Here is a 26,087-nt window from a genome sequence, read left to right as displayed (position 1 = left end):
AGATCTAAGTAAAATGCATGAATGTGATATACTCAGGAAGACCCTAGGAGCGGTTTTCTGTACACTTTCCCCCCCTTCCAATCTTTGAGAGCCAGTTTTTGAAATTGTATTTGATATTTTTAATTTTTTTGCATAAAATAGATAGATTAGCATGTGTTTGTGTGCATGCAACCATGTGTGTTTCTGTGAACTTTTTTATTTAATGTAAAAGAAAAATTGGTACCTTCCCAGATAGTGATAACAAAGTATGGAATTAAGGAATACATACATTTGGTTATGGCAGAAAACCAAACACAAAAGAACAGTGATGAAAAAAAGACAGCAGGGTTAGCATAACTTCTAGAGAGAAAGGCATGTTTGGTTGCTTAGCTTTTTCCTCTTCTTAATATAATTACTTTATTTGTGACCTTGCATTAAAATCTACCTTACTGTCATCTAAGAAATCTTTCTGTAATTTACAATTAATTTTTAATTAGTGCTACCTTCAGTGCATTTTCACAGACACAGTAAAATCTGTAATTACTTGTAATTTTATAATTTATTTTAAATACATAATGATATAGCTGTATATACATATTACATATATGTAATATATGTACTAATATGTAACTTCATGCAGCGCAGAATACTTTTTTGGCAGACACATTTAGCTGATGTTTGATTTTATTTTTTAACGGTAAACTTTATATAACTTATAAAATTCAGATCTTTGGATTAAGTATTGAATGACTGAACTGTTTTCATCAGTATCAGACAGGTATAAGGCTAGCTTTACAGGTTAAGCTAGCTTTATACATGTTTATAGAGTTTTCATTTTTAAAGCTTTAATACTGAGAGTACCAAGTATTAGTACACAGAATACCAAGAGATTTTCTGCAATCATGTCTAAAGCGATTTGGCTTATATATTTAGTAGATAAATTGAATTGGAAAAAACGTTGAACTGGATGCCATGACTTGCAAATTGATTCCTATCTCAATGGTAAAATCAGTAAACGTTTGATCTTAAAGGAAGAAATATCGGTGACTTCTGAATATAAATTCTAACATGTCTTTGTACGGTGGCGTCCACTTTTCATCTGAGGTTACAGTATTTATAAAGGATAAGTTGGTCCTATCTAGGCTATTAAAGAAGGAAAACGTAGAATAAAGATGCCACCTTGTGGTGAAATAAATGATTCAGTGAACATGATTCAAAGTGACTTGTTTACCAAATAGATTCTATGCATTTATGAGTGGTTGCTAGAATTTGAGCTTGTATTTTCTTAAACTTTTACAATTATTTTGGGGGTTTACCTTTGGTATTTTTGTATGAAGTGTTTAAGTAACTGCAGTTGGACCATTCTGGTCTTAAGTGTTAAATGACTGCTAAAAATCACACAATGTAATTTCATTCACGCTCCTAATCACCACACAACTTTGGCATCAAATTCAATGTATTGTTCTTAATGTATTGAAGCAAAATTTTAAGGCAGTCATCCTAACCTGAGTGGATAACCAGAACTAATGGTTTTATAGATATTCCTTGTATGAAAACAGAATGTTGATGCATTCCTGTGCTGGAATTCTTCTCACTACATACCCATATTAACATGTTACATGTATTAATTTGTCTGTCTTAGCTGCACATCATGGATTTCTTAGCGCAGTCAGTGAAATACCAGGTGTCTACAGACCTTTGTGCCATTATTTTGAATCACCTTTGTCTTAGGTTTATGTATGGTGTTCTGGATTTTGAGGACGTTATTTCAGGGCTTTTTTCCTCATTCAGTGGTAATGACCTCTCATAGCTGCTGTATATGGGGAACACAATTGAGAGAAATGATGTCAATACTTAAAAAATATGGACCAGCAGACTGTGGCTGAGTCAGCTCACGAGAGCTCTCAACTGAAGGCAGTAGTGATGCTTGGTATCCATGCCACAGTCCAGCCAGGTACCAGAAATTCCCCAGGCAGTTTCAGATAGAAATCTGAATTCTGTTCCTGTCATGAAGTATTGCGTCGTATTCATGTTTTCTGTTCGTACAGCTTCCACGGAGTGAGAGGGGTCTGTGAAGTGCTTCAGGTGAAAGACTTCAGATAAAACCTACGTTATTCTTATTCTGGCCATTTTACCTAAATTTACTTGTCCTCTTTATTATTGTATGGATTCTTGGAGACTCATTCATTTCGGTCTTCTGCTTTGGAAAAGCTATGTTTGCTGTTCAGCCCAGGTTTATTGCATAAGAATCTCAGAGGAAACTTTTCAGGACCAGTTAAGCTTGTTGTGACATTGTGAATCTTCAATGTGACATTGGCATGGGGAACACTTCCCAGTGTCGTTAGAATTTTTTTAGAAGTACTTCTGTGACTACATGCTGCACAAGATTTTTTTTTCAGAGGTCATGTTGGGGAGCTCAGAGTTGTGTGACCCACACAACTCACAGTTTAAATGTTGTTGCCGTGAAGCATGTGCATTTTATTGCTGATTGAGGGAATATGCACGTGGAAGAGCATCTGAGTTACCCAGATCTCAGATGTGGCAAGAAATAAGCTAATGGGGGTTACCAAGACTGGTGTCAGGTTGTCCTGGAAGCCAACTGCAAGTCAAAATCCAGCCTCTAGTGGAATTGTCTACCTTGTGTGAGCCCTGGTACGCATCCACCTAGAAAATAGCTGCTTACCTTCACTCTTTGCATTACATGTCTTGTACTTGTCCACAGGGTTGTTAACTGCTAGGTGTTCAGACTTTCTTTTAATGAGAACACTTTTATTATGGTTTTTGAAGAAGATGATCATCTACAAGGGGGAAAAGGTTTATTTTTGCAAATAGCAAAGATAAGCTACATGTGCAACTGAGAATTTGCATTCATCTGCCTCCAGACAAGTCCTTACCTCCCCATGACATTGTCTAAGCTGGATAAGGCTGCTTCAGAGTTCCTGCCTTTTGCTTTGCCCCTTCACATGTTCCAACATGTGCAAAGCAAGACCCAACCTCTCCCGAAACATCCATTTCTATAAAAACCTGATGTGTGTACTGGAAAGCAGCCATGACACAGTCCAGTTCCTGATGCACATTACCAAAGAATCAGGGCTTCATGGTGCACACTAGGGAGTACTTGCCCCTCAGTTTGGCCACAGTGACCTCAGTAATCTAATTGGTAAATGCATTTTATTGTAGTAGCTGTTTTTTGTGGTTTCTGTTGTCCAAATTTCAGAGATATCCAGAGATATATGACACAATTCTTTTCAACTTAGTCAAATAAATAAAGTACTCTACATTTCCAGTGGACCATAGAGTAACAGACTTGTGCAAACAGGTAATAGGTCCCTAGCTTGATGTGTTTATAATCTCAGTGCACAAAGCAAAAAAATCAAGTTCTACATGAATACAGCACGTGATAAAGTGGGGTCTTGTGGCAGCACTTCTAAAATTTCATGGAGATGGCTAGCCAGACATTTCTTGGAGAGACGCTGCAATGTTTTGATATTATTTTTCATCTTACAGTCTTCAAATGAGGTCTTATTGGTAGCATTCTTTCAAAGGTTAGTAGATTTCTTTTTTCTTTTACCCTAGAGATTTTATGCCTAAAACTGTACTCCATTTACAATGTATCATATGTACATCATTATTATTGGAAATCAGTTGCTAAGCTTGAGAAGCCTCTAAAGGAAGGGTTAAAAAATTCCAAGCTCAGTCAGGGAGAGAAAAACAAAAGTTGTTTAAAGCTGCTTTCTTTAGCATAGCTTCAGATAAAACAAATGTAGTACTTGGTCTTCCTGCTTATTTGAAGTATCTATGAGCAACATAGAGTTCCAAAGTGTTTGGCTTTGGATTCACTTCTTGCTGATTTGTCTGTAGGTTTCGGGAGGATTGTTAATATAACCTATATAAATACCTAGGTAGGTTTCTTCTTTCCATGACTAACTTTGGTTCAGATTAGGCAACAGCAATTTCTGCCCACTTCCTTTTGTATGGACAACTGGAGTAATGCGGATGGGAGTTCTCCTGTGCAGCTGAGCAAGTTATGGCTGGCAATTACTTTCTCCATGTCTTGCATCTCAGATTATTTTGTAAAGGACTGGTATTACTTCTAGGCAAGAGATGGAATTAGACCTTCTTTATTTGGTAGCTGGAAAGGTAGTGGAATTCCTAATGCCAGGTCACAGCTCTGAAATCTGCTGCTTGCTCACGTGCTGTCATCATGAACTGCTGAGCAAGTTGCAGGGAGTTTGTAGTGGCACAGGCTCTTCCCTGTGCTGAGCAGGGCTCAGATTGTCAGACGTGCTGTCTCCGGTCTCTCCTGGGGGCTGAAGAGTAGTGTGGTGGCCTTTCTTGGCTGATGTTGACCATAAAAGGTCAGGTATTAAAAAAACCTCTATTGCAGCATAGTAAAAAACAAAATCCTAGTCTGAAGATGTTTTAGGCTGTTCTCTGTTATGCTTTAAGTTAACTGGTTTGTGTAGCCTTAGGAAATAATTGATGACATTAGAATCACCCAAGAAGCCAGGTACATACTCTGGTAATAACTGTCAGATGCAGCTTTTTGGTATATGATCTGCTCTGCTTTATAACCCCTCGACCTATGATTACTATGGTGTTTATGTGTATTTAAATACTAATGTAGTGCAAGAAATTAACATCGTATTTACTGGATCAAAATATATTACTGCAGCTATCTATTCCTAATGTCCTGCAAGAGTGCCTTTGTTTTGAAAGATTTGTCCTTCCCACAGCTCAGTATTCTGAACCTAATACTTCTTTGCACCCTGCTCAGAAATTACAGGGTATATGAAACATACTCTGAAATTCATTCAAACTTTTAAAACTTATTATGACTAGGAGAGACAGATTTAAGATTACTAAGGTTTCTGGTTGAAGTACTTCAAGCAGAAATCCATACTCCATTAGGTTTTGTAACATTATGTGACCTTAATTTTCCAGGTATTTTGCCCTTCAAATTGAAGATAGTATTTTAATACTATTTGAGTCTCTTGAAGAGCCTTGTAATATGATAGGCTTAAGTTGTGAAACATTTGAACAAAATGAAAGATAAAAAAGTAATTTAGGATTTTATATTTTTTTATGTATAGCAACATAAAGATACGCATCAAATAATAAATTGAAATAGGTGATAAAAGGTTTTTTTGGGGTGCATTTGTCAGTGAAGTTATGTGTACATGTAGTCAGCCGTATTTCTTGTATGAAGGTTTTCTTTGCATTTGATTATTTTAGGCAAAGCCATTCCCAGTGCTTTAAACTTAGGGATTTCTCTCTTACGTTGCGGGGTACTTCAAATGAAATTCTGTCAGCTGTAGGACAACCTATCAGACAACAGCTGTAGGATCCCATCTCAGGAGATGAAATAGAATTACAGAGCTATACTGACTTGCTGGGGAAAAAACTGAAGCATTATTTTTAAAAAATCTTGTAGAAAAAGATAGAGGAGAAACATGTTTTCTTATTAATAAAGGTGATACATGCTTTCAGTACTGTTAAATACGAGGAAACGAAAATTATCAGCAGCTAGTGTTGTGTGCAACTCCATAATATGTTAGAACTGGACCTAATAAATTAGAGCAACAGCTTCTGTTGTTTTACCCCCCTACACTACTCTAATGTAATCCTTGAGCAGTCAAATAGCTATGCAGTATGACAGACACAAAACACACCACTTTCGAAAAATCTCGAAAAAAGTAGGAACAGTATGTAATCGAAGTGTAACGGCACTTATGCTAGATGTGCAGTTATATATATTCACACGTCTATTTGTACATTTTGTGTGTATCTTGATGGTTACCCTAGGCGCTGGGGTTTTTTGTCTAAAAATCATGTTTTATTCGTAGACACCAAAAGTGTCCCTTGCTAGGTTTTCTGTAACCATCTACAACACTGGTTGTTACTATATACTGTAACAACTTAGTATAGATTGCCTTATCTAAAGATTTTCATGATTTTGCTGATAAAAACAAAATATTATTTAATGGAATGTCCTTTTTGCAGGCTTGTGCACTGGTAACTGCCTAGCAGGTTGTATGAATGTTACAATGTCAAACAGAATCGCCTGAGATGTGGGTACTAATACCGAGACATTTTTCAGTCGCAGCTTCAGGCTGGGTATTCTAGTTACTGAGTACAGGAAGGAATTTAAAACACAACTCAGCAGGCAACAATTAATTACATTTTGCTTGTCTGAACTGTTGTTTTCTTGTTCTTGGCTGGCAAACATTGAGATTTTCCCACCTATTTCATTAGTTGTTTCCCAGTCCCTTGGGCTTAGCTGTATGTTTGGTATACTTCTCTGATAGTTTCAAATGTAGCAGTCAGTAGTGGCTACTAAATTTGGTCTTACTGGCTGGTCCAGTTTTGGTGGAGTCAGAAAAAATTCCTTTTGCTGACAAGACTTCCAGTCCTGATTTTTAAGCATCGCAGGCTGCCTTGGCACTTGGTGAGTGTGAACATTCACCCTGTATTCCTGCCAAACTTGGAGTAGGACAACTGTGAGTGCAGAAAGGCAGCCAGAAATCTTGAATCAGAGCTGTGAAAAATTAAGTCCCCTTTTGTCTGTGCTTCTGGACTCTATTTTGCCAAAACCTACCAACTTGACTTCTGCTTTGCTAAATTTTACTAATTAGCAGCTGCAAGTAATGTAAAAAAGATTATTCCAAGTTAATAAAGATTGCATATTTGCTGATTTTTTTGTCTCAGCTAGAAAGCTGTGAAGTTTTGTGTCTACTTTACTAACTCAGAGTACTTCGCTGAGCATCCTAGCACTCTGAAATGGAGAGAGCAAGGGTTTAGGAAGATTGTGGAAAGGAAGTTGCAATCAAAATATGAAAAGGTTTAAAACATAAACAAATTTTCATCGTTGGTGGAGTTAAGGAAGGGTCTTTGTCAGATATCTGGAAGTACTGAGTTCATACCATAACATATCAACTTACTTTATCTCAGAAGTTTTCTGTGCCACAATTTTTGTAATCCCGTTAGTCTTTATTGAGACAAGCTTCCGTCTGAGTTTGGAAGGACAAATCTGTTTTTGCATCTTACCGTCACTAAGAACTAAATAAATTTGTGGCCACTGTTTCTGCAGTTTGCAGAATCACTTCACAGCATATATCAACTGTAATGGTGGTATCAATAGTGTTGTGATCTCCGGTGGTGTTGCATGGTAAGCATTGTATGGCATTCTTAAGCGAAGTCAAATTTTCATGTTTTTCACATTCCAGTCACAGATGAAAATAATTCTTCTGGTAAAATACAGGGCAAGAATGTTTCTGCCTAGCATTTTACAAGTGAAGAACAAAACTTAGTTTTAACTTTGAAGAAATGACACGGTCTTGTCCTTTTAATTGAAAGAAAGTATCCTTTGCCTGTGAAAATTAAATCTTCCACAGTTTGTAGTTTCTTTTCAAACTCGTCAACCTGACAGTGAAATCGTGTAATCTGGTAATAGCATGCCTGAGGCTTACTGCAATTTTTTGGGCAGTGGTATCAGCAGATGATGTGCTCTGTTGATTTTAATCACTTAGGGTTTGATTCTGATCCCACTGACCTGGGTGTAAATGCAGAGTAACTTCACTGAATTCACTGGAATTATCATAAACATCTCAGTGTAAATGAAATCTGAATTTATTTCATTGCACTTATGGTTCCACTATAGGATCTTCAGAAGTCACCAAAGAAAGGAAGGTGTGGATGACTTTTCCCATCTCTTCATGACAGCTTTCTTATTCAAATAGCATTCGTCTCTGACCAGTTGTTAAAATTGTCAGGTATCTGTCTGTATGTTTGTATGAAGACTCAAGGTCATTGTGCTAAATACACACGCCAGTTGACTTTTCAGTCAAACTGGTCTTACAGCCAGTTTGTGTTTCTTTAAGGTTCCTGCAGCTTGTCTCTTTATTCATGAGCTTTTGTGCTGACTTTATAGTCAGTTTGAAACTGATATGAATATATTTTAGTGTATCTGGATGGATGGAGTAATTGGACAAGTTCTGGAATACTTTTTGGTAAGTGGCCATAAATAAAAACTATTGAAATGTGGGCTCTAATCCTGCAGTCGTTTTCTTCACCTCTGATACTGTCAACGGGAGATCTGTCTACATAGAAGGGACGAAGGCGTTAGGCTTGTACGGAACAGAAATGTAGCTTTTCACAGCAGATTTTATAGCACAGATGTCTTCAGTGGCACAGACGTGAATGTTTGCTATTTAGTGAAGACTTTTTCTTAACACTGGAAGCTTGCTTTTCAGACTTGTAAGCCAAACTCTCCACAGCAGACCCTTCAGTAGTTTTTGGGTTTTTTTTAATGTGATAAGACCAGTTAATTTGGTGCTGAGCCAGATGTGCGTTTTTCCTCCATTATTTTACTGACTAATGAAAATTAATGGGAATCGTGTGCCTGCCTGTTACTTGTGGTTCTCGAAATCTCCCATTTCAGTATTGTACAATTTTGAATAAAAGGTGCTAATTGATGAAGGTCAGAGATGTCTGTGTTAATAACTACTGACTGCTACTCATAACTAGTAATTAAGTAGTAACTAGTTTCTGTTATCTCTGTTAATAAATTGGTCCTCTAACTTTTATGCATCCTCAGTGTAATTTAGGGGTAATACAGAAATGTGAAACACAACCAATAGTATAAGAAAGAGGAGCATGAATAAAGTGTGTATGGGCTGTATTTTTATACCAAAAAATACCTGTTTATTATAACATGGTAATATGGTTTAAGTGAACACCTGTCCTAGATTTGACTAAGGTATGGATATGGGGAAATAATTATCCATAAGTATTTCTAAAGCCCTGGTACACTGGTGTATCTAGAGCTAGATTAACAAACTACTTGAAGTATATTCACAGCCATTGCTACATGACAGTACTTCTAGGTGTTTAAGTTATGGAGGAGAGCTTAAGATCTGTCTGTTGTGTATGGGGAGACGTGTCTGCCTTAGAGTAGTGTTTGTTCTGCAGGAAGGGGTGTGTCTTTGCTCCTTTTTGTTCCCAGGGCTTCCGCTGCAGGACAGCCCTGAACCATTCCCCTCAAAGAACTGAGGAGGTCTTCACCTTCCTTTAACACACGGCCGAACGAGGAGGCATGTTGCACCCTCTATATAGTCACAACAGAAGAGCTGGCGGAGTCTGTCCTGATCCCCGACAAGCCTAAAATGTCATATTCTTCAGGGAGAGTGCAAGATGTGCACTTGGGTCTATTAGTGATAGGGAGCTTGTGCTCCCCACACCTGCCTGTGTGGCTGTGCAGGGCACAGCAGCCTGCTGCTCAGGCTCCCACGGGTGAAAGCACTCCTACAGAAATGCTTTGGGTGCTCTCTGAGTGTCCATAGCCGAGCAGCCACCAGGGCAGACTGCACTGGAAACCCGATTTGGATTGAGATGCAAGATAACTGTTGAGCTGTATTTTTCCTAGTTCAAGTGTGGCAGTTGGGGCGTGTGTGAAAGCAGAATTTTAGGCGTGTTCACACTTTGAGCACCTGCAATAAACAGTAGGGAAGGTCACCCCTACCTTCTGCCTCATTTCCTTTGTGTATCTGGCCCTCAGTGGCTGCAGAATAAAACAAACAGATCAGTCTAGAAAAGAAAGTATCTAGAAGTGTTTGACCTAAATGATGACTTTATCTTTGTTTGCACTGCCAAGTTATTTTTCTTATTTTGTCACTGAGGGAAGGGGTGATAATGTATCCTAGCACTTCTGGTCTCTGCACAGACAAAAACTGATGCAATTGTTAAAGCTGGAGTGTAATGCTGTGTTGGAAAGACCTGACTCTGTGAGTCTCTAGGAAAGTCTCCATGTGCTTTCTAGGAATTCCTGTCTTGCTTTCTAGGAATTCACCCCTCAGCTTTCTAGGTGTACTTTCTAGGAAACCCCATCTTCTACTTTCTAGGTATATTTCCTCATCACTTTCCAGCATTATTTCCCACCTGCTTTCTAAGAATTTTCCCTATGCTGCTCAGTAATTTCCCCCATGTGTTCTAGGAATTGCCAATGTGCCTTCTAGAAATTCCCTCTTTTATTTCCAGGAATTTCCCTGTGCTTTCCAGGAATTCTCTCTGTCCCCTTCCTAGGAATTTTACCTCTTGTATTTTGGGAATTTTCTTCGTGCTTTCTGAGAAATCTCCCCTCCAGGTGGGAATTCTCCAGGGGGTTTGTAGATTTTCGCTCTGTGCCTGGGAAGATCATGGAACAGATCCTGCTGGAAGCTATGCTAAGGCACATGGAAGACAGGGAGGTGACTCGAGATAGCCAGCATGGCTTCACCAAGGGCAAGTCCTGCCTGACCAACCTAGTGGCCTTCTATGATGGAGTGACTACATCAGTGGACAAGGGAAGGGCTACAGATGTCGTCTCTCTGGACCTCTGTAACGCCTTTGACACGGTCCCCCACAACATCCCTTTCTCTAAACTGGAGAGGTATGGATTTGATGGGTGGACTGTCTGGTGGATGAGGAATTGGTTGGATGGTCACACCCAGAGGGTAGTGGTCAATGGCTCAATGTCCAGATGGAGGTCGGTGATGAGTGGTGTCCCACAGGGGTCTGTACTGGGACCAGTACTGTTTAATTTCTTCATCAACGACACAGACAGTGGGATCGAGTGCACCCTCAGCAAGTTTGCAGACGACACCAAGCTGAGGGGTGCGGATGACACACCTGAGGGACGGGATGCCATCCAGAGGGACCTGGACAGGCTCGAGAAGTGGGCCTGTGTGAACCTCATGAGGTTCAACAAGGCCAAGTGCAAGGTCCTGCACCTGGGTTGGGGCAGCCCCCAGTATCAAGACAGGCTGGGGGATGAAGGGATTGAGAGCAGCCCTGCCGAGAAGGACTTGGGGGTAATGGTGGATGAAAAGCTGGACATGAGCAGACAATGTGCGCTCGCAGCCCAGAAGGCCAACCGTATGCTGGGCCGCATCAAAAGCAGCGTGGCCAGCAGGTCGAGGGAGGTGATTCTGCCCCTCTCCTCTGCTCTGGTGAGACCCCACCTGCAGTCCTGCGTCCAGCTCTGGAGCCTTCAGCACAAGAAAGACATGGACCTGTTGGAGCGGGTCCAGAGGAGGGCCACAAAAGTGGTCAGGGGGATGGATCACTTCTTCTATGAAGAAAGGCTGAGAGAGTTGGGGTTATTCAGCCTGGAGAAGAGAAGGCTTTGGGGCGACCTGATTGCGGCCTGTCAGTACTTAAAGGGGGCTTATAAGAAAGATGGGGACAGACTTTTTAGCAGGGCCTGTTGTGACAGGACAAGGGGGAATGGTTTTAAATTAAAAGAGGGTAGATTCAGACTAGATAGAAGGAAGAAATTTTTTACAATGAGGGTGGTGAAACCCTGGCACAGGTTGCCCAGAGAGGTGGTAGATGCCCCATCCCTGGAAACATTCAAGGTCAGGTTGGACAGGGCTCTGAGCAACCTGATCTAGTTGAAGATGTCCCTGCCCATGGCAGGGGGGTTGGACTAGATGACCTTTAAAGGTCCTTTCCAACCCAAAATATTCTATGATTCTAAATTCAAGGAATTTGCCCTGTGCTTTCCAAGATACTTTTTGTGTGTTTTGTAGAAATTTTTTGAGGAATTACTCCTCCTCTTTCTAGGAATTTATCACGGGCTTTCTTGGAATTCGCCTTTCACTTTCTGGTAATTACATACTTTTCATTTAAACTGAAGGTAAAAACATACTCCTTACGAATGGTTGTGTATTAATTTATTAACTAATAGGATCAACTATTTTTATGGTTTATATTGAGGCCTTTTGTGTTGAGCCTTTATTTTTTGCAAGAGGGTAGGATTAGTTCTAACCTTTCTTTCTAAAGAATGGTGCACTGTCAGATTTTGGGAAAACCTACATTACATGCAAAGATTTTCACTGCTTTATTAGAGCAGTTTGTAGTAAGCTATGTGTAGGCAGAGACCATGATCTTGCTTTTGTATGCACACATTGCCAGCTGCAAGGAAGTCCTGGCCCTGCTTTTGTGTGTTCTAGGTGTGGCTCTTTTATAAGTAAAATTGCAGGAGGCGGCCACAGAACTAATTCATAGCTCTTGCAGTACTTGTCTTCCTGTACAAATTATTTTTCATGTATTAATATTTTACAGCATTAATTGTGATAAGTGGCATTATCTTAATTTAACAGATAAGGAAAATTGTAGCAGGAGGGTGATGTAACTTCTCAGCTCCCAAAGGAGGTGCTATGTCTGAGAGAAGATTTAATTTCTGACTCAGTTTAGAAGTAGATATGCCACAAGTAGAAATGACTAATCAGTAAGACTTAAAACTCAGCATTCTGGTTTGTTTTGTTTTTTATCAAGTTCAGGTATTGTAGATGTTAAAAATCATAAAGGAATTGAAATAAAAGAAGATCTGGGATCTTAGATTCTGATATATGGGTCAAGTAGTTCCTATCTTTCAACACCAGAAAGTTGAAAGTGGGAATTCTTAGTGTGTGACCATTCTTTATTCACAATGGACACTGTGTCTATTAGTGTATCCGCCTTGACCAGTAACAACTGAATATATCGATGTGAGCTCGCATTCCCTTTGGATCCCTCACCATTGTAACTTTGATCAAAAGCACCTAAAAGTACTTTTGGGTTGGGAAGGAAAAATAACTTCAAATTGCTTTTTGATCATATTGTCAATTCACAATGGAAAAGAAAGCAAGCTGCAAATATGATAGGGAAGTGCTTCTAGGTGCCTCAAGCTGTCATGTGACGTTTCCTCCTCTACTATTTCCATGTTTGTATCACATGCATACTATATTGCCCCTGTTTATTAAAAACAAAGCAAATATTCATCTACTCCTCCTGTACAGATTTTATGTACGTTTGTCATAATTACTTAGAGTGGCAGCTAATTCACTGCTGGAGCATTTAAGATTTTGGATATTTATTACTAAAGGATGTCTAACAACTGTACTGTGTATTCCAGAGTCCTCTCTATTCTTGCTGTACTCCGGATTCCTCTCAACTACTCTCATTTTTATCTATCCATAGGGTTGTCTGCCATGCTATCTGTTCATTCTTTAATTGGTTAATTAAATCTGTTGTTATAGTTTCTAACTTAAGCAATTAATAAAACATTGCAAAATACTCTGTTAAGTGCACACAGACGTTGTGGTAGGGTTTGCCTGATGTCTTGTCCTGTGGTACTGACACCCATAAGGGTCTGAGGAAGGCCACATAACTCTCAGAGGGTGATTAAAGTATTGAGAATAGGAAGTCTCAAGCAAAAGCTAATGTAGGAGCAGGGTTTTTTTCTTTTTTTTTCTATTGGCAGTAGTTTGATTTAAAGCAGCTGTAGGTCCCTCCCTCCCTTATTTATTTATTTATTTATTTATTTATTTATTTTGAACGAATCTTTTAGTAGTAGTACTTTCTTGTGACTAGACAAAGAGTTCACAAGGATTTTCTGGAAAAGTAATCCCTCCTTTTTCTTGCATAGTCTTATTGATAATAAAAAAAAAATCCTTCAATTCATTGATTTGTCAACAAAAGACTTTACTCAGTTCAGAATTTTTTAATGCAAAAATTTTGTCCAGAAGCAAAATGTAAAATAAATTCAGGATTTTAGCCTTTTTTTGCATTTTCAGAATATCTTCAAGAGAACAAATATATTTCTACGTATCATTAAGCTTATCTCTTCTTTGTGCTAGTTATCACATTTTTTTGCCTGGTAAGTTTCAGAGAATCAAATACTGTAATAATTTTATCATATTACAGTTAAAAATTTCTTAGATGGTAGGAATAAGAGTACTAATATTGTCAGAGATTTAAATATGGAAATAGGGTATTAATCACATTTCATGTAAATTGCAGAATGTAAGCTATTGAGTGAGATTAGAAGATATCTCTCATTATAAAAGAACTATATCAGAAAAGAACATTCTCTTAAGTAGTTTTTTCCTGCATGTAAGGGTTTTGTACCATTGTTTTCTAATAAGCCATCTGTCATTCAAAAATAAAAGTCCTGGATCTGCGAAGTAAGGGGATAGGAGAAACCAAAGGACTTAAGGATGTTCAAATGTCATCTGAGTTTATGTCTGAGGTTCATCAGAGGTATTGGAGCAGAAGAGATTTTGCAGAAAGCCTACTGAAAATTTGGTCCTTGTTTTCTGCAGAAACACAGGTTGTACAGTCTCAGTTTAAGCCAATGTTTTCCATTTTCTTGAAATTTGGATCCTTCTTTTACCTCATTTGTCTATCTTGGTCTCTAAAATGTCATCACCCTTGTAGTCTCCATAGACTGAAGCCCCAAATTGCCTGAGGTAAGGGGTGCTGCTTTTCATGGCTGGGCAGGGCAGAAGCTTCAGTATGGGGAGTAGGTGCTCAGTGAGGGATGACCACAAGTGTACGTCAGGGACTCAGGTCCCTGTCCTGCAGGAGGTGAACCAGTATCAGCAGTTAAAGGTAGTTTTCAGTGCCTCACTCATGCTAGCCATCTGGAATGCAAGAACAACTCTCTTTTCTAAAGTTGAGCATCTTCAACTTGATGGTTTTCCAAGAGTTAAAGGTGGTTAATAGTTCCCTAGTTAATCCCCTAACACTTTCAGGTATTGCTTCTTCTCAGTCCTCCACCGTGGAGGAACTGAGCTCTTGCCTTCTTGCCTGAAAATGTTTAGACAAGCATGCCTTCTTTAGTGCTTTTTATCTCCCTCTGAGCCTTTTTGTGCAGCTTCTTTTTTGAGAAAAGTTGACTTTGACGAATCGTGTGCAAATCAGTAGCTCTCCGGAGGAATTACAAGAGTACCTGGGAATACTTGCTTTCATTATCACTGTCTTGGCAGTACTGCTGAAGTATGTCCTCACATGGTGCCAGTTAGAAGCAAAAGTTCATTTTTATTTGACACTCCAGATCAACAACTTCCCAGGTTCAATGAAGTATATTGAAATCTTCTAAAAATGTGTTGTACACCATTTGATTTAAAGGAAAAATCTATTACACTTTTGAACTGTCCGGTGGAAAAAATGCTTTTTTTCAGTCTCTGAATGCAACCAGCAATCCATAGCTAGGCAAGCTGAAGTATCACTTCTGACTATGTTTTTTTGGCTTTTTTTTTCAGATCTGCCGTCCAAACCAGTGTGCTGTGTTATGTCAATCTACTTCCTCGTCAGTGTGGCAGACAGCTGTAGTTAGAATACAAGGTTTTTGTGTTCCACCAGCCCCCTCATCTCTCAGGTTTTATTCTGTTTCTTCAAGCAGTGGACACGTTCCTGCCAGTCTCTGTGCTTTTATTTAATTTCTGCAGAGCCTATATAAGACTGAACAGATGGCTGAAAGCAGTGAGGGGAAGACCATAAAATATACCATGTACTCAGCCTCGTTTGAACTAAGCAATGTTCTATTTTTTTGCCCCTATTGCACCTCCAGAACACATGGGATCTTTGTTGCGTTAGCAGAGGCATCCAGCCAAGCAGCCAGTGACAGAGAGGATAATGAATAGCCTCACCTTCTGAAGGATCCAGCATGTGTAGAGAGGTAAGCAAACTGGAATTGGACCTATCTTTCTTTGCTATGTATTTTTGAAGTGTGTGTTCAAGAGTAGGTATTTCTTCATATTCTACAGTTACTAGTGCTCATTTCTCTGAAGTAAAGCAAGGATTATATTTCCCAATGAATTCTTTAAAGTATTATATAATAGAGTAAAATCTCTTCCACAGAGAATGTTTTTGAACTCTTGCACCTAATGACAACTTGATATTATTTTCAATTTAAAGAAAGTGCTGGGTTCCAAGAAATTAATGAAAACACAGAGGAGTAGTTACACCAGGCAGGCACAACAGGAATTCCACAGCAGAAGTTTTTCACTGTTTAAAAGAATCCATTCATTGGAAGACATATTGAATAAATTAACTTAAAATGTTGAACTTTTAAAAACTTTTTATTTTTTTAGACATTTGACATTTTTGTTTTACCTCTAGATAATATAATAAATGGGATGAATTACGTAGTATTTTGAAATGGTGTAGAGGTTTGTAGTGATATTTATCTGGTGATATCATGCCTTAATTCTTAAGATTGAGTCAATTAATGCAGGAGGTTTGTCTGCACACCCAATAGATATATTTTCTTACCACTGTATAAACTGATGAAGAAATGCATGTTCTAAAGGGTTTATTAGTCCTACAAGAAGCCTAACATATGTTAGATTATGTTTATAGGCTGTAAAGTTATAAATTAGTCTAAGGATTTAGGTCTGGGTAATTACGTAGGGAAAAAAAAATAAAGTTAAAGAAGTAAGTAAAACTCTATTAAATCCATGTCAGAAATAATCAGGTGATACCCAGTTAGTTAATCTGTCCCATGGTCAATGAATACATAGAATCATAGAATCATTAATGTTGGAAAAGACCTCTAAGATCATCGAGTCCAACCATCAACCCAACACCTCCATGTCCACTAAATGCTCAGCCTTTTCTGAATTTGGATTATTTGTTGACTCAACCCCTGAAGAATTGACCTCTGAGGTCACATGCTTTACAGCTCTGTTGAATAGTACTCTAAGTACAGCTAACTTGATTGTTAGAAATACTGGAAATGCACACATTCAGTTGAAGTTAATGAAATTTGCACGTTCATCATACTTTGAAAATCAAGCTTTTGTTTTAGGAGTCACAGTTTGCATGTGGTGGGCAATTTTCTGTTTTTCCTACCACCCACTGTGCCCCTGATGTCTTTCAAATATGGTACTCTACAGCTATATAACAGCGTGTAAATGGTAATACTATACTAATGATAGGACGTGAAAAAATTTAGGCAGAAGTTGGATTTGAAGTTGGTTGTCTTTAATTTCTCCATAGTTCATTCTTATCAATGTACAGAGTCTCTTTTCCTGTCATTCCTGCAGTAGTTAACACGTTGATGGAGACATATTTATCTTGATTCATAATCCCTTCTTTAATATTGTAGGCTTTAAAATTGTTCAGTTGAAAACTTTAAAAGCTGTTGTTGGAGGAGGTTGTATTATATGTACATCTGAAAATAAAATTCAAAAAAGCACTGAAACGGAAATTTCAGAATAAAATCCATCATTTTGGATATTAACATAAATGGGTCCCCTTTCAAGTAGCATTTCTACATATACATTTCTTTATATTCATATACATGGGTATAAAGTAACTATCATCCTAAATTAGTCATATCTGAATATACAACCAATTACTTGCTTTTGTGAATTATGTGGAAAATGTGGTTAGTAGGAGGACACACAAAGTCTCAACAAGGAAGTTAGAGATGTGTAGCCGTAGATATTTGTGATGCTGCAAGAGCAGTGCCAGATTATATTGGATAGTCACTTTTATTACCCCTAGCAATTGAACCTGGAGTAGCTCTCTAGTTGGCTATTTCGTTGCTGGCATCTAAACAGTATCCATTTTTAGATCTCATAGGAGTTTTATGAAAATGCATGAGAATGTTTGATTAAATGACACTCTCTTTATGTGAAACATGCTTGGGTTTTTCAGTATTACATTCATGGAGTGCCACTTTATTAAGAACATTTTTTAATATGTAAATTCTCAATTACAGACAGTTTTTTGCAATTCCCAAGCCATAGGCATCATGGAAGGGGGGGGCGGGTGTGTGTGTTTTATTTACCACTAGCATTTATACAGTGATTATGCACTTACTGTCTTGGTAGCTGCATTGCTAGCAGAGTCGTTATTATCCCAGGTTGACTAGAGAAGTCGGTGGGTATTTGTTCGGCAGTGGATGAGGCAAGGCAAGCACTCCTCTGTGTTTGATTTCCATCCTCTGCAGATTATTCCATCAGCTGCTGCAACTTAAGAATTTGCTTCTCCCTCCTGTTCCCTTCACAACCTTTGTAGTACCTCTGGCAAAGACAAAGTGTCCTACTCAGCAGAACAATTTGGAACCAACATAATTTCAAATACCTGAGATAAATATCTGAAAAATAAAGAGGAAAATTCCCACGAAACAATGGGGAGACGTCCTAGAAAGCATGTGGAAAGTTTCCTAGAAAGCACAAGGTAAATTCCTGGAAAGCAGATGAGACATTTCCTAGAAAATGGAGGGAATTTCCTGGAAAGCATGATGGTAGTTCCTGGAGAGCAGTGGGGAGGGTTCCTACAAAGTAGAGGTGGGATTTCTTAGCAAGCATATGAAAAACTTCCTGGAAAAAGTGAATGGAGAATTTCCTAGAAAGCAGAGGGAGGTCTACAGAGCCAATAGGGGTTTCCCAGGAAGCACGTGAGAAATTCCTGGAAATCAGTAGGGGGAATGCATAGAAAGCAGAGGGGGGAGTTATTAGAAAGCATTTGGGTGGTGGGAATTCATGGAAAGCAGGTGGGAAACTGGGAAGCTGCACAGGAATTTCCTAGGAAGCACAAGGTAAATTCCTGGAAAGTAGGGACAGAATTCCTAGAAAGCAGAGGCAGATTTCCTAGAAAACACATGGGGGAAACATCCACAGAGCAATGGGAAGATCACCTGAAAAGGAAAGTGGGCATGCCTAGAAAGTGGAGACGGTATTTCTGGAAAGCACAGGGGGAATCCTAGAAAGTGAAAGTTGGAAAAAGGAGCAGAGCAGGGTGGGGTGTGTGGGGCAAACACCTGCAAAGGTAGAAAGCACCCAAAGGATTCCTAGAAGACCAAAGGGGGATATTCTAGAAAGCACACTTGAAATTCCTAGAAAGCTGGGGTGTGAATTCCCATAAAGCACATGAGCAAGTCCTATAAAGCAAAGGGGGAATTCCCAAAAATCATGTGCAAAATTATGGACTTGCGGAAAATTTCCTAGAAAGCTGAAGGTTAATGCCTAGAAAGCAGAGGGATATTCCTGGAAAGTAGTGGAGTGCACTGCTAGAAAGAATGAGGTAAATTCCTACAAAGCACATTTTGGGGTGGGGATGGGCACTCCTAGAAACCAGAAGGGGAATTTCCCAGAAAGCATGTGGGAATTTCACAGAGAGTAAAGAGGGGAATTCCTAGACAACATGATAGAATTCCAGGCAATCACAAGTGGAGGGTTAGATTATTGAGATGGGCGAGGTGACTGAGACAGGTTGGGTGGTGGAGTCAGGGGTTCCACCTAACCCTGGCAGGGGTCTGCATACCAGCGGCAAAGTCACCGAGTGTTTGCTGTGGGTGCTGAATTGTGATCAACATGTTTTGTGTACAGGCATTTGCACAGATAAGCAAATTTCTGAACTTGAATCTTACCACAAATTAGAATTTGTAAGTATTTTTTTTCTGAAATCATGTTTGTACTCATGTTGCTGTTCTAAGTCAAAACGATGCTAGCAATTTCTTTGCACACTAACCACATTGTTTTTAATATTTCAAAATTGCACCTCACCTGTTACTCCTCTGGGATTGTGATTAGAATGCTACTCATATGGATGTGTATGAGTATGGGTAGCTCACGGCACTTTGCATGAAGTAGCAAATTCATACCGAACTCTACAAGTTGCTGGGCTTAAAACTTACGGTAAGCATGCATGAAGACTGGAACATAGTAGAAAAATCTGTATATATTTTTGTTGAAAAATGAGATTGCTTCTCTGCCATTAAAAACATCTTTTAAACATTTGTTTGCACAGTTTAGTTTACTTCAAATTCATGGATAATAAATATATTATGTTAAAACTTTTTTAAAGCTGCAGTTATTTTCTTATGATTATCTGTTTATTAAATCTATTCTTTTGGAAGATAACTAGGACAAGGCAGCTTTGGGGTGGTAACTGAAGTAAAACACAGGACTACCAGCAAAAAATGGGCCATCAAAGAAGTTAACAGAAAAAAGATAAATATCATGTACATAGGTAATTTTCTTTAAAGTATTATTAGCTTTCTTATAATCTGACGATTCTCTTTTTCCAATCTCTGTTTGAGCACCAAGATGTCATATTAGATTCCGAATTTCTCTTTTCACCTATGTAGATATTTATTCTCATTTTTCACGTATTATTTTGTGTCTTAGTCATTGCCCCTGTGGCAGAAACTAGAAGCAGCATTATTTTTTAAAATACTCAAACTCTATTGTCTAACCATGTAAGTTAGGGTTCTTATTCCTTCATGAAAGAATAATTGAAAATATGCATGCATATTAGATTCCAAACTATCAAAATCTGATCAAAGAATATATGCAATTGAAAGGTGTTTCTTTTTTAAGTATTTATTTTAATTTTTAAAAATAAAGTAAGGTATAAATTAGGAACACGAAGTGTTATATTCACGAGTCAGTATGAATATAGCGGTACAACTTTGCCTAAAGTTTTTACGGCTGCATGATGAATCCTGAAACTCGCAATTTACCAGGTGAAAATTCAGATACATTATTTTGTTTCTCTTGATTATTCTAAAATTTTCAAACTGTTAAATTGGCAATAACAAATTCTTTAAAATTTTGGTTTATTTAACAAGTTAGAAAAATACTGCACTTTGGTCATTGTTAGCACATGGCAGCTGTGGCAATACTGGGTATGATTATGTTTAAATGGGATACCCTCATGTAGGATAGATTGAATTGTTTCATTTCATTGTGTGCTGGTTTTGGCAGGGATAGAGTTAATTTTCTTCACGGTAGCTATATGGGGTATGTTCTGGATTTGTGCTGAAAACAGTTGATAATGTTGATAATGCAGAGATGTTTTCGTTATTGCTGAGCAGGGCTTACACAGAGTCAAGGCCTTTTCTGCTCCTCACCCCACCCCACCAGCGAGCAGGCTGGGGGGGCACAAGAAGCTGGGAGGGAACACAGCTGGGACAGCTGACCCCAACTGACCAAAGGGACATTCCATACCATATAATGTCATGCTCAGCATATAGAGCTGGGGAAGAAGAAGGAAGCGGGGGATGTTCGGAGTGATGGCGTTTGTCTTCCCAAGTAACCGTTACGCGTGATGGAGCCCTGCTGTCCTGGAGATGGCTGAACTCCTGCCTGGAGATGGGAAGCAGTGAATGAGTTCCTTGGTTTGCTTTGCTTGTGCACGCGGCTTTTGCTTTACCTGTTAAACTGTCTTTATCTCAACCTGTGAGTTTTCTCACTTTTACTCTCCTGATTCTCTTCCCCATCCCCCCGGGGGATATTTGCAGCAGGTCAATTGCCTTTTGTCTTCTGTTCATAAAATACTAAATGCATTGGGGTTCTAGGTCATCACTGCAGCTGGAACACATATTAATTATATATATTATTACATTAAAAGAAACTAAACTCAGAAATAAAATAATTACATTCTCTCTTTATTAATATTTGCAGATGTATCTTGTAATCGAGCTGTGTGAGGATGGAGAACTTAAAAAGAATTCTTTGTAATAAAGGACATTTTACAGAAAATGAGACAAGGCACGTCATTCAGATTCTTGCTTCAGCAATAGCGTAACTTCACAAAAACGGTAATTAAGTTCCTCTGTCTCACCCATATGTTCATTGATTTCGAGTGTTCATACATTTAACAACAGTTACTGATTGCTATTTTTATCTATTATTTATTTGATAGGATAAAGATAGTCCGGTAAAGAAAAAGTAAAATATAGTGCATGAACTTAGAACTTTATTTTTCTTACAGATGCAATAACTGCTACCATTTTTCTTTTATTTCTCTTTCCATACCAGCTATGGATAATAAAATGTATTATTATTTCCTAACTTGCAACTGCTTTGCATTGTAACATTAACTTAGTTTACTTGTTAAGTGTATAGTCTATTACAGGAGGTAAAAAAGCAGTAGTAGATTGTTTCTGATACTTCTTAACAATATGTATTGCATTTAGGATTCAGTAATTTTCATCCACCACACAGAAGCATTACAATTCTGCACAGTCCACAACAGAGTTAACCTATCCAGCCCAAAATTTAGCATTGGTAGGTAGTAGTGTAGGATTGTGAATAATTCTGGAGTTTTTTACACAGAAATTATTAATCTCTCTGTTACAGCATACTACTTCTAGGAATCCTTCATTTACCTTTTTTTCCACAGAGATACGGGGTTATGCAATGGTGCCTTTTTTAGAGCCTTGTTTCTTCTGTGTAGTCATTGGAAGGGCAAAAACATTGACTGGTTTTAGATATGAAAATGAACTGCAGGTATGAAAACGTGCAAATTTGATAATTATACAATATAAACCCTACTTTTTTGTTAGATGATGTCAGGTGATCTACCCATATGAAAGACTGAATCAACATGGATTTTTTCCTTTATTTCAGGATTGTGGGAAGGAATGAGATTTGAAAATTTGAAATACTTATATGACTCCCTGGATGAAATGAGAAAGATGCTTTTGGTTAGGCTTCCAGTAGTTCAGAGTAAAATGCACTGGAATTGCTCAAAGAAATTACTCAGTCGAAAGAGTTTAAAACATTTCTGTCAGAATATCTTCACTGCAACTTTTATTTCTTACTCTCTCTTGGCAGATACTGTTCACAGAGATCTAAAAGTGGAAAACATTTTAGTTAAAAGCAGTGACATTGATGAAGCAAATTAAATGAAATTAAACATAAAGGTAAGATGACAATTGTAGCAGTTCTGCTTCAAGAACTGGTTTTAATATCCAGGTATTACTGGGAGACCTGACTTTGATACCTATTAGCAGCCTTTGAAATGAGCTAGTAAATGGTGTTATTAGGGGAAAAAAAATCATTTCAGAAGCTAAGTGCCACTGCTGAAAAAGGCTTTTTTTTTTTGTTTTAAATGATAAGTATATTTCTAGGTCAATTAAAAAAAAAAAAATTCCTTAAAGTAACCATACCTTGTTCATCTAGATCTACATTAGCATAGTCCCAAGCCATTAGTTACAGGAAGCCAGCAGGTGCTGTGAAGTGTAATTAATTTTTAAATTAAGAATATTGTCAATTTAATGTAAATCTGTTAGTAATTTAGAAAAAAAAGCCTATTTAAACTGTGCCCTTAATTGAAATACAAATATATTACAGGATTCTTTTGATATTAACAAATATTTACTAACTAAACACAATGTGCCATATGCTTACATCTTTTTATTGAAAAAAATGGTCTTTGATGCTTAATAAATTATATGCTAATTATCCATTGCTGATTTGCTGTTTTAGTAGTAATGAAAATGTAGGCATCTTCTAAAATAACCTTGTAGAACTGAATATTGGATCATGAATGTACTATCTTGGGTAGAAAAGTCCATGTTGAGAAGTGTTTCACACAATGAAGAATGTGGACATCTTGGCAATTCATGGTGGGAGAAATCCAGGGTGCAGAACTCTGTTTGCTGTGTTTCTTAGAGCCTATGTATTTTTATATAATATTATACTCATTTTAAGAAGCATAATTTCAGCTTTCCCTATATCCTTCAGTTTGGGGCAGTTTGTACCTTTCTTCCTGCAAATGCTAGAGGTAGGCAAGACATTGATATAAATCTTCTGGTTTGTCAACCGGCTTTCCATTCTTGTAGTCAGTTCACCACTTCCATCAGTGGAAACCATCATGGCCAGCTATTCTTGTTTCATGGCCTTACTTTATATATCCATTTGGAGCAGCAACTATCACACTCTATGATCTCTCCTTCAAGATGCAAGCATCTTTCCTGGCCTCTGTTCTGTGAATGAGAACAGATCTTCCCCCATTTTCCTTGTTCTCCTGACTTTAGAGGAGAATAACTCCTGAATAACTTTAATGGGAGAAGCGGAAAACACAGAAGCAAACCCCAAGGTTTGTATGGCTAATAGCAATAAAAGCAGCTACAGGAAAGGGGAGGTCCATCACACAGCGTGAAATAGATAAACAGCTAAGAACAACATTTATCTGCCTCAGAGCTTTCAGGCTTGAGACAGCTGGTGTTAAACGTGAGGCTAAGGTTTGCACCCTCCTGGTTTTGGCTGTGAGAAATAGTCTTCCTGAACCTTTATGACTTTATGGTTTGGGGCAGGACATGCAAGGAGAATTACGGGAGAAATCCAGACACAGTTTCCTCCTGGTGAAAGAACAGAGATTCTTCCATCTGATACACTAGTACATGGCACAAGTGCATACTGGCATGGGGTTTAGATGAAATTTTGTTTATAAGTATAGATAGACCTTCAGTTTCAAACCACCTGCAGGTATCGGGACATTCCTTCCCAAACTCAGAGACACTGACAACTTCAGATATTTGTATTGTCTCACAGACTTTGAGATAAAAAGTGAAAAATATACTGAAGAAATTGGCTTCTCCACATAAATATTACGCCTGAATAAGGTTTTACTATCAGGATAAAACCCCATCTATTAAAAAAAAGTAAAATCAGCATTTCTTTGCACCCTTCGAAAAGCTTTCCCACATGAGTGATGAATTCAAAGCCCAAGAAATGGGTCCTAACCACTTCCAGTTTTTGCAACAAAAAAGACAGAGTTTAAGTAATTTTTCATAAGGAAAGGTGTTTCTCCAAAAGGAAACAATCAGGTTTCCAGTTTGCTGTTTGTGAGTATGTGGGTATTATACCTCTATGGAAGATGATGCAAGTGAATTTTTTTTTTTTTTTTCCTCTTCCCTCTCTCAATTTGAATATCAGCGCTCCCCATGGTTTTGTCACATGGGAAAGGAAAGGGAAGAAGGAAGTGAGTTTAGGCAATGACAGCCTATTCTAGGACACCCAAAATGCCTGCAAGGAGGTACTAGAGAATGGGAGCTGCTGCCCTCCACCCCCCACCATTTTTTTCCCCATTAACAAAAAAGGTACGGTGGCTGAATTGTAAGATCCTGGAATGCTGAAATACTAGATTTGTGACCAAGCCTCACTTATTTCATCATGGTGTACAGCATGGTGTACAGACTTTAATATTTTAAGTCAACTTTTCTTACTTCCAGGGCTTTGATATTGTGCTGCTTATGGCATGACAATTATTTGAAAGACACAGACTTTTAGCTTTGTCTCCTTACAGGTGATTTTTAGAGGCAACCATAATTTGGCCGCATTTCATTTCACTTTCATTTCATTAATATCTCAAATATACAGTGCTTAAAGTCCTGAGGAGGCAGAATGCAATAATCTTATTCCTTCATAAAGTGTTAACTAACATAAACTTGGCGAAGTAGTTTTCATCAGTAGAACAAAAAGGAGCAGCTAAGGTATTTTTTGGGTTGGTTTGTTTGTTTGTTTGCTTTTAAACCCCCCCTCCTCCCAAAAAAAACCCCACAACCAAAAAATCAACCAAAACCAAACCACAACCCCTAGCTTTGTAGTTAAAACTTTGCCCACTGTAAAGATTATTTTTTTTGGAGGGTTGGGAGAGGGTGGACACACAAACGTCTGTTTCAGTGATTCCAGGATTATAACTGGACAAGGGAGAAGTCTCTAGATGTGGGTATATTCTCTCTCTTTCTTAATTTGTTCACTCTACTTCCATATGGAATAAAATTCATTTGGTTCAGCTTAAACCAAATCAAAAGTAACACTCCCTGGTTTTAGTTAAGATTTTCTAGCCATCACCTTTTGATTGAATGTTGGGGCTGGTGGGGTACTCTGATGTCTGGTTCAGACCAGCAGAACAACAAATAGAAAACTGCCTCCAGGAAGTGAAATTTTCATTTTGCATCCTCTTTTTTTTAAAGACCAGCTTGAGAGACAGTGGAATCCGTATCAGTCTAATGGACAAGCACAAACGCATTTGTGCAATATAATATGAGATGCAAATTTCAGTGGGCCAAAGCTGCTGACCCACTGAGTGGTTGGCCCTGAAACGCTGCCCTGAAGGCAAAGGGGGAAGGTCTGCTGCTTAGTTGCGTTTGGAGCCGTGCCAAGGATCATCTCTTTCTGGTGGAGTCGGTGGAGGCACATTTCCAGCCATTCCTCTTTCCTGCTGCTACGTGTCCCGACAGCTGTGAGGAGGAACAGACCCACCGAGAGCATGCTGTAGCCATCAGCTGAGGAGTTGTCCATGTTCACGTGACAGTTCAGGTTTTCATTTAGGTTCTTAACACGCAGCACTCCGATTTACCAGCCATTTGGTTTTATTTATCTTGACCTTCTAACTTTGGTCACTGTCCCTCCTTGCCCACAGCAATGTAGCATCTCCACCATTAGTCTGCTGTAGTTGGGCTTTCCAACCTGCTTTATTCACAGAGAAGGTAAAGTGGTCAGCAGGGATTTGGCCTGTGTCCTTGTGAGCTTGTTTAAGGTGAGCTTGAATGTCAAGGA

The 26,087-nt window shown here is 38.5% G+C and overlaps 1 protein-coding gene across 1 annotated transcript in view; it reads left to right on the top strand.

Moving 5' to 3' along the window:
- STK33 (serine/threonine kinase 33) overlaps nucleotides 1-26,087 on the top strand; it is a 50,836-nt gene that overhangs the window by 17,932 nt on the left and 6,817 nt on the right. The window contains 5 exon segments of the mRNA XM_075163832.1: nucleotides 19,641-19,764; nucleotides 20,370-20,422; nucleotides 21,201-21,245; nucleotides 21,247-21,337; nucleotides 22,356-22,444. Coding sequence (XP_075019933.1) covers nucleotides 19,641-19,764; nucleotides 20,370-20,422; nucleotides 21,201-21,245; nucleotides 21,247-21,337; nucleotides 22,356-22,444 — 402 coding nt within the window.

The sequence above is a fragment of the Calonectris borealis genome, chromosome 14 (assembly GCF_964195595.1).
Source record: "Calonectris borealis chromosome 14, bCalBor7.hap1.2, whole genome shotgun sequence".
Taxonomy (NCBI): Eukaryota; Metazoa; Chordata; class Aves; order Procellariiformes; family Procellariidae; genus Calonectris; species Calonectris borealis.
This window is presented reverse-complemented; position numbering and strand designations above follow the sequence as displayed.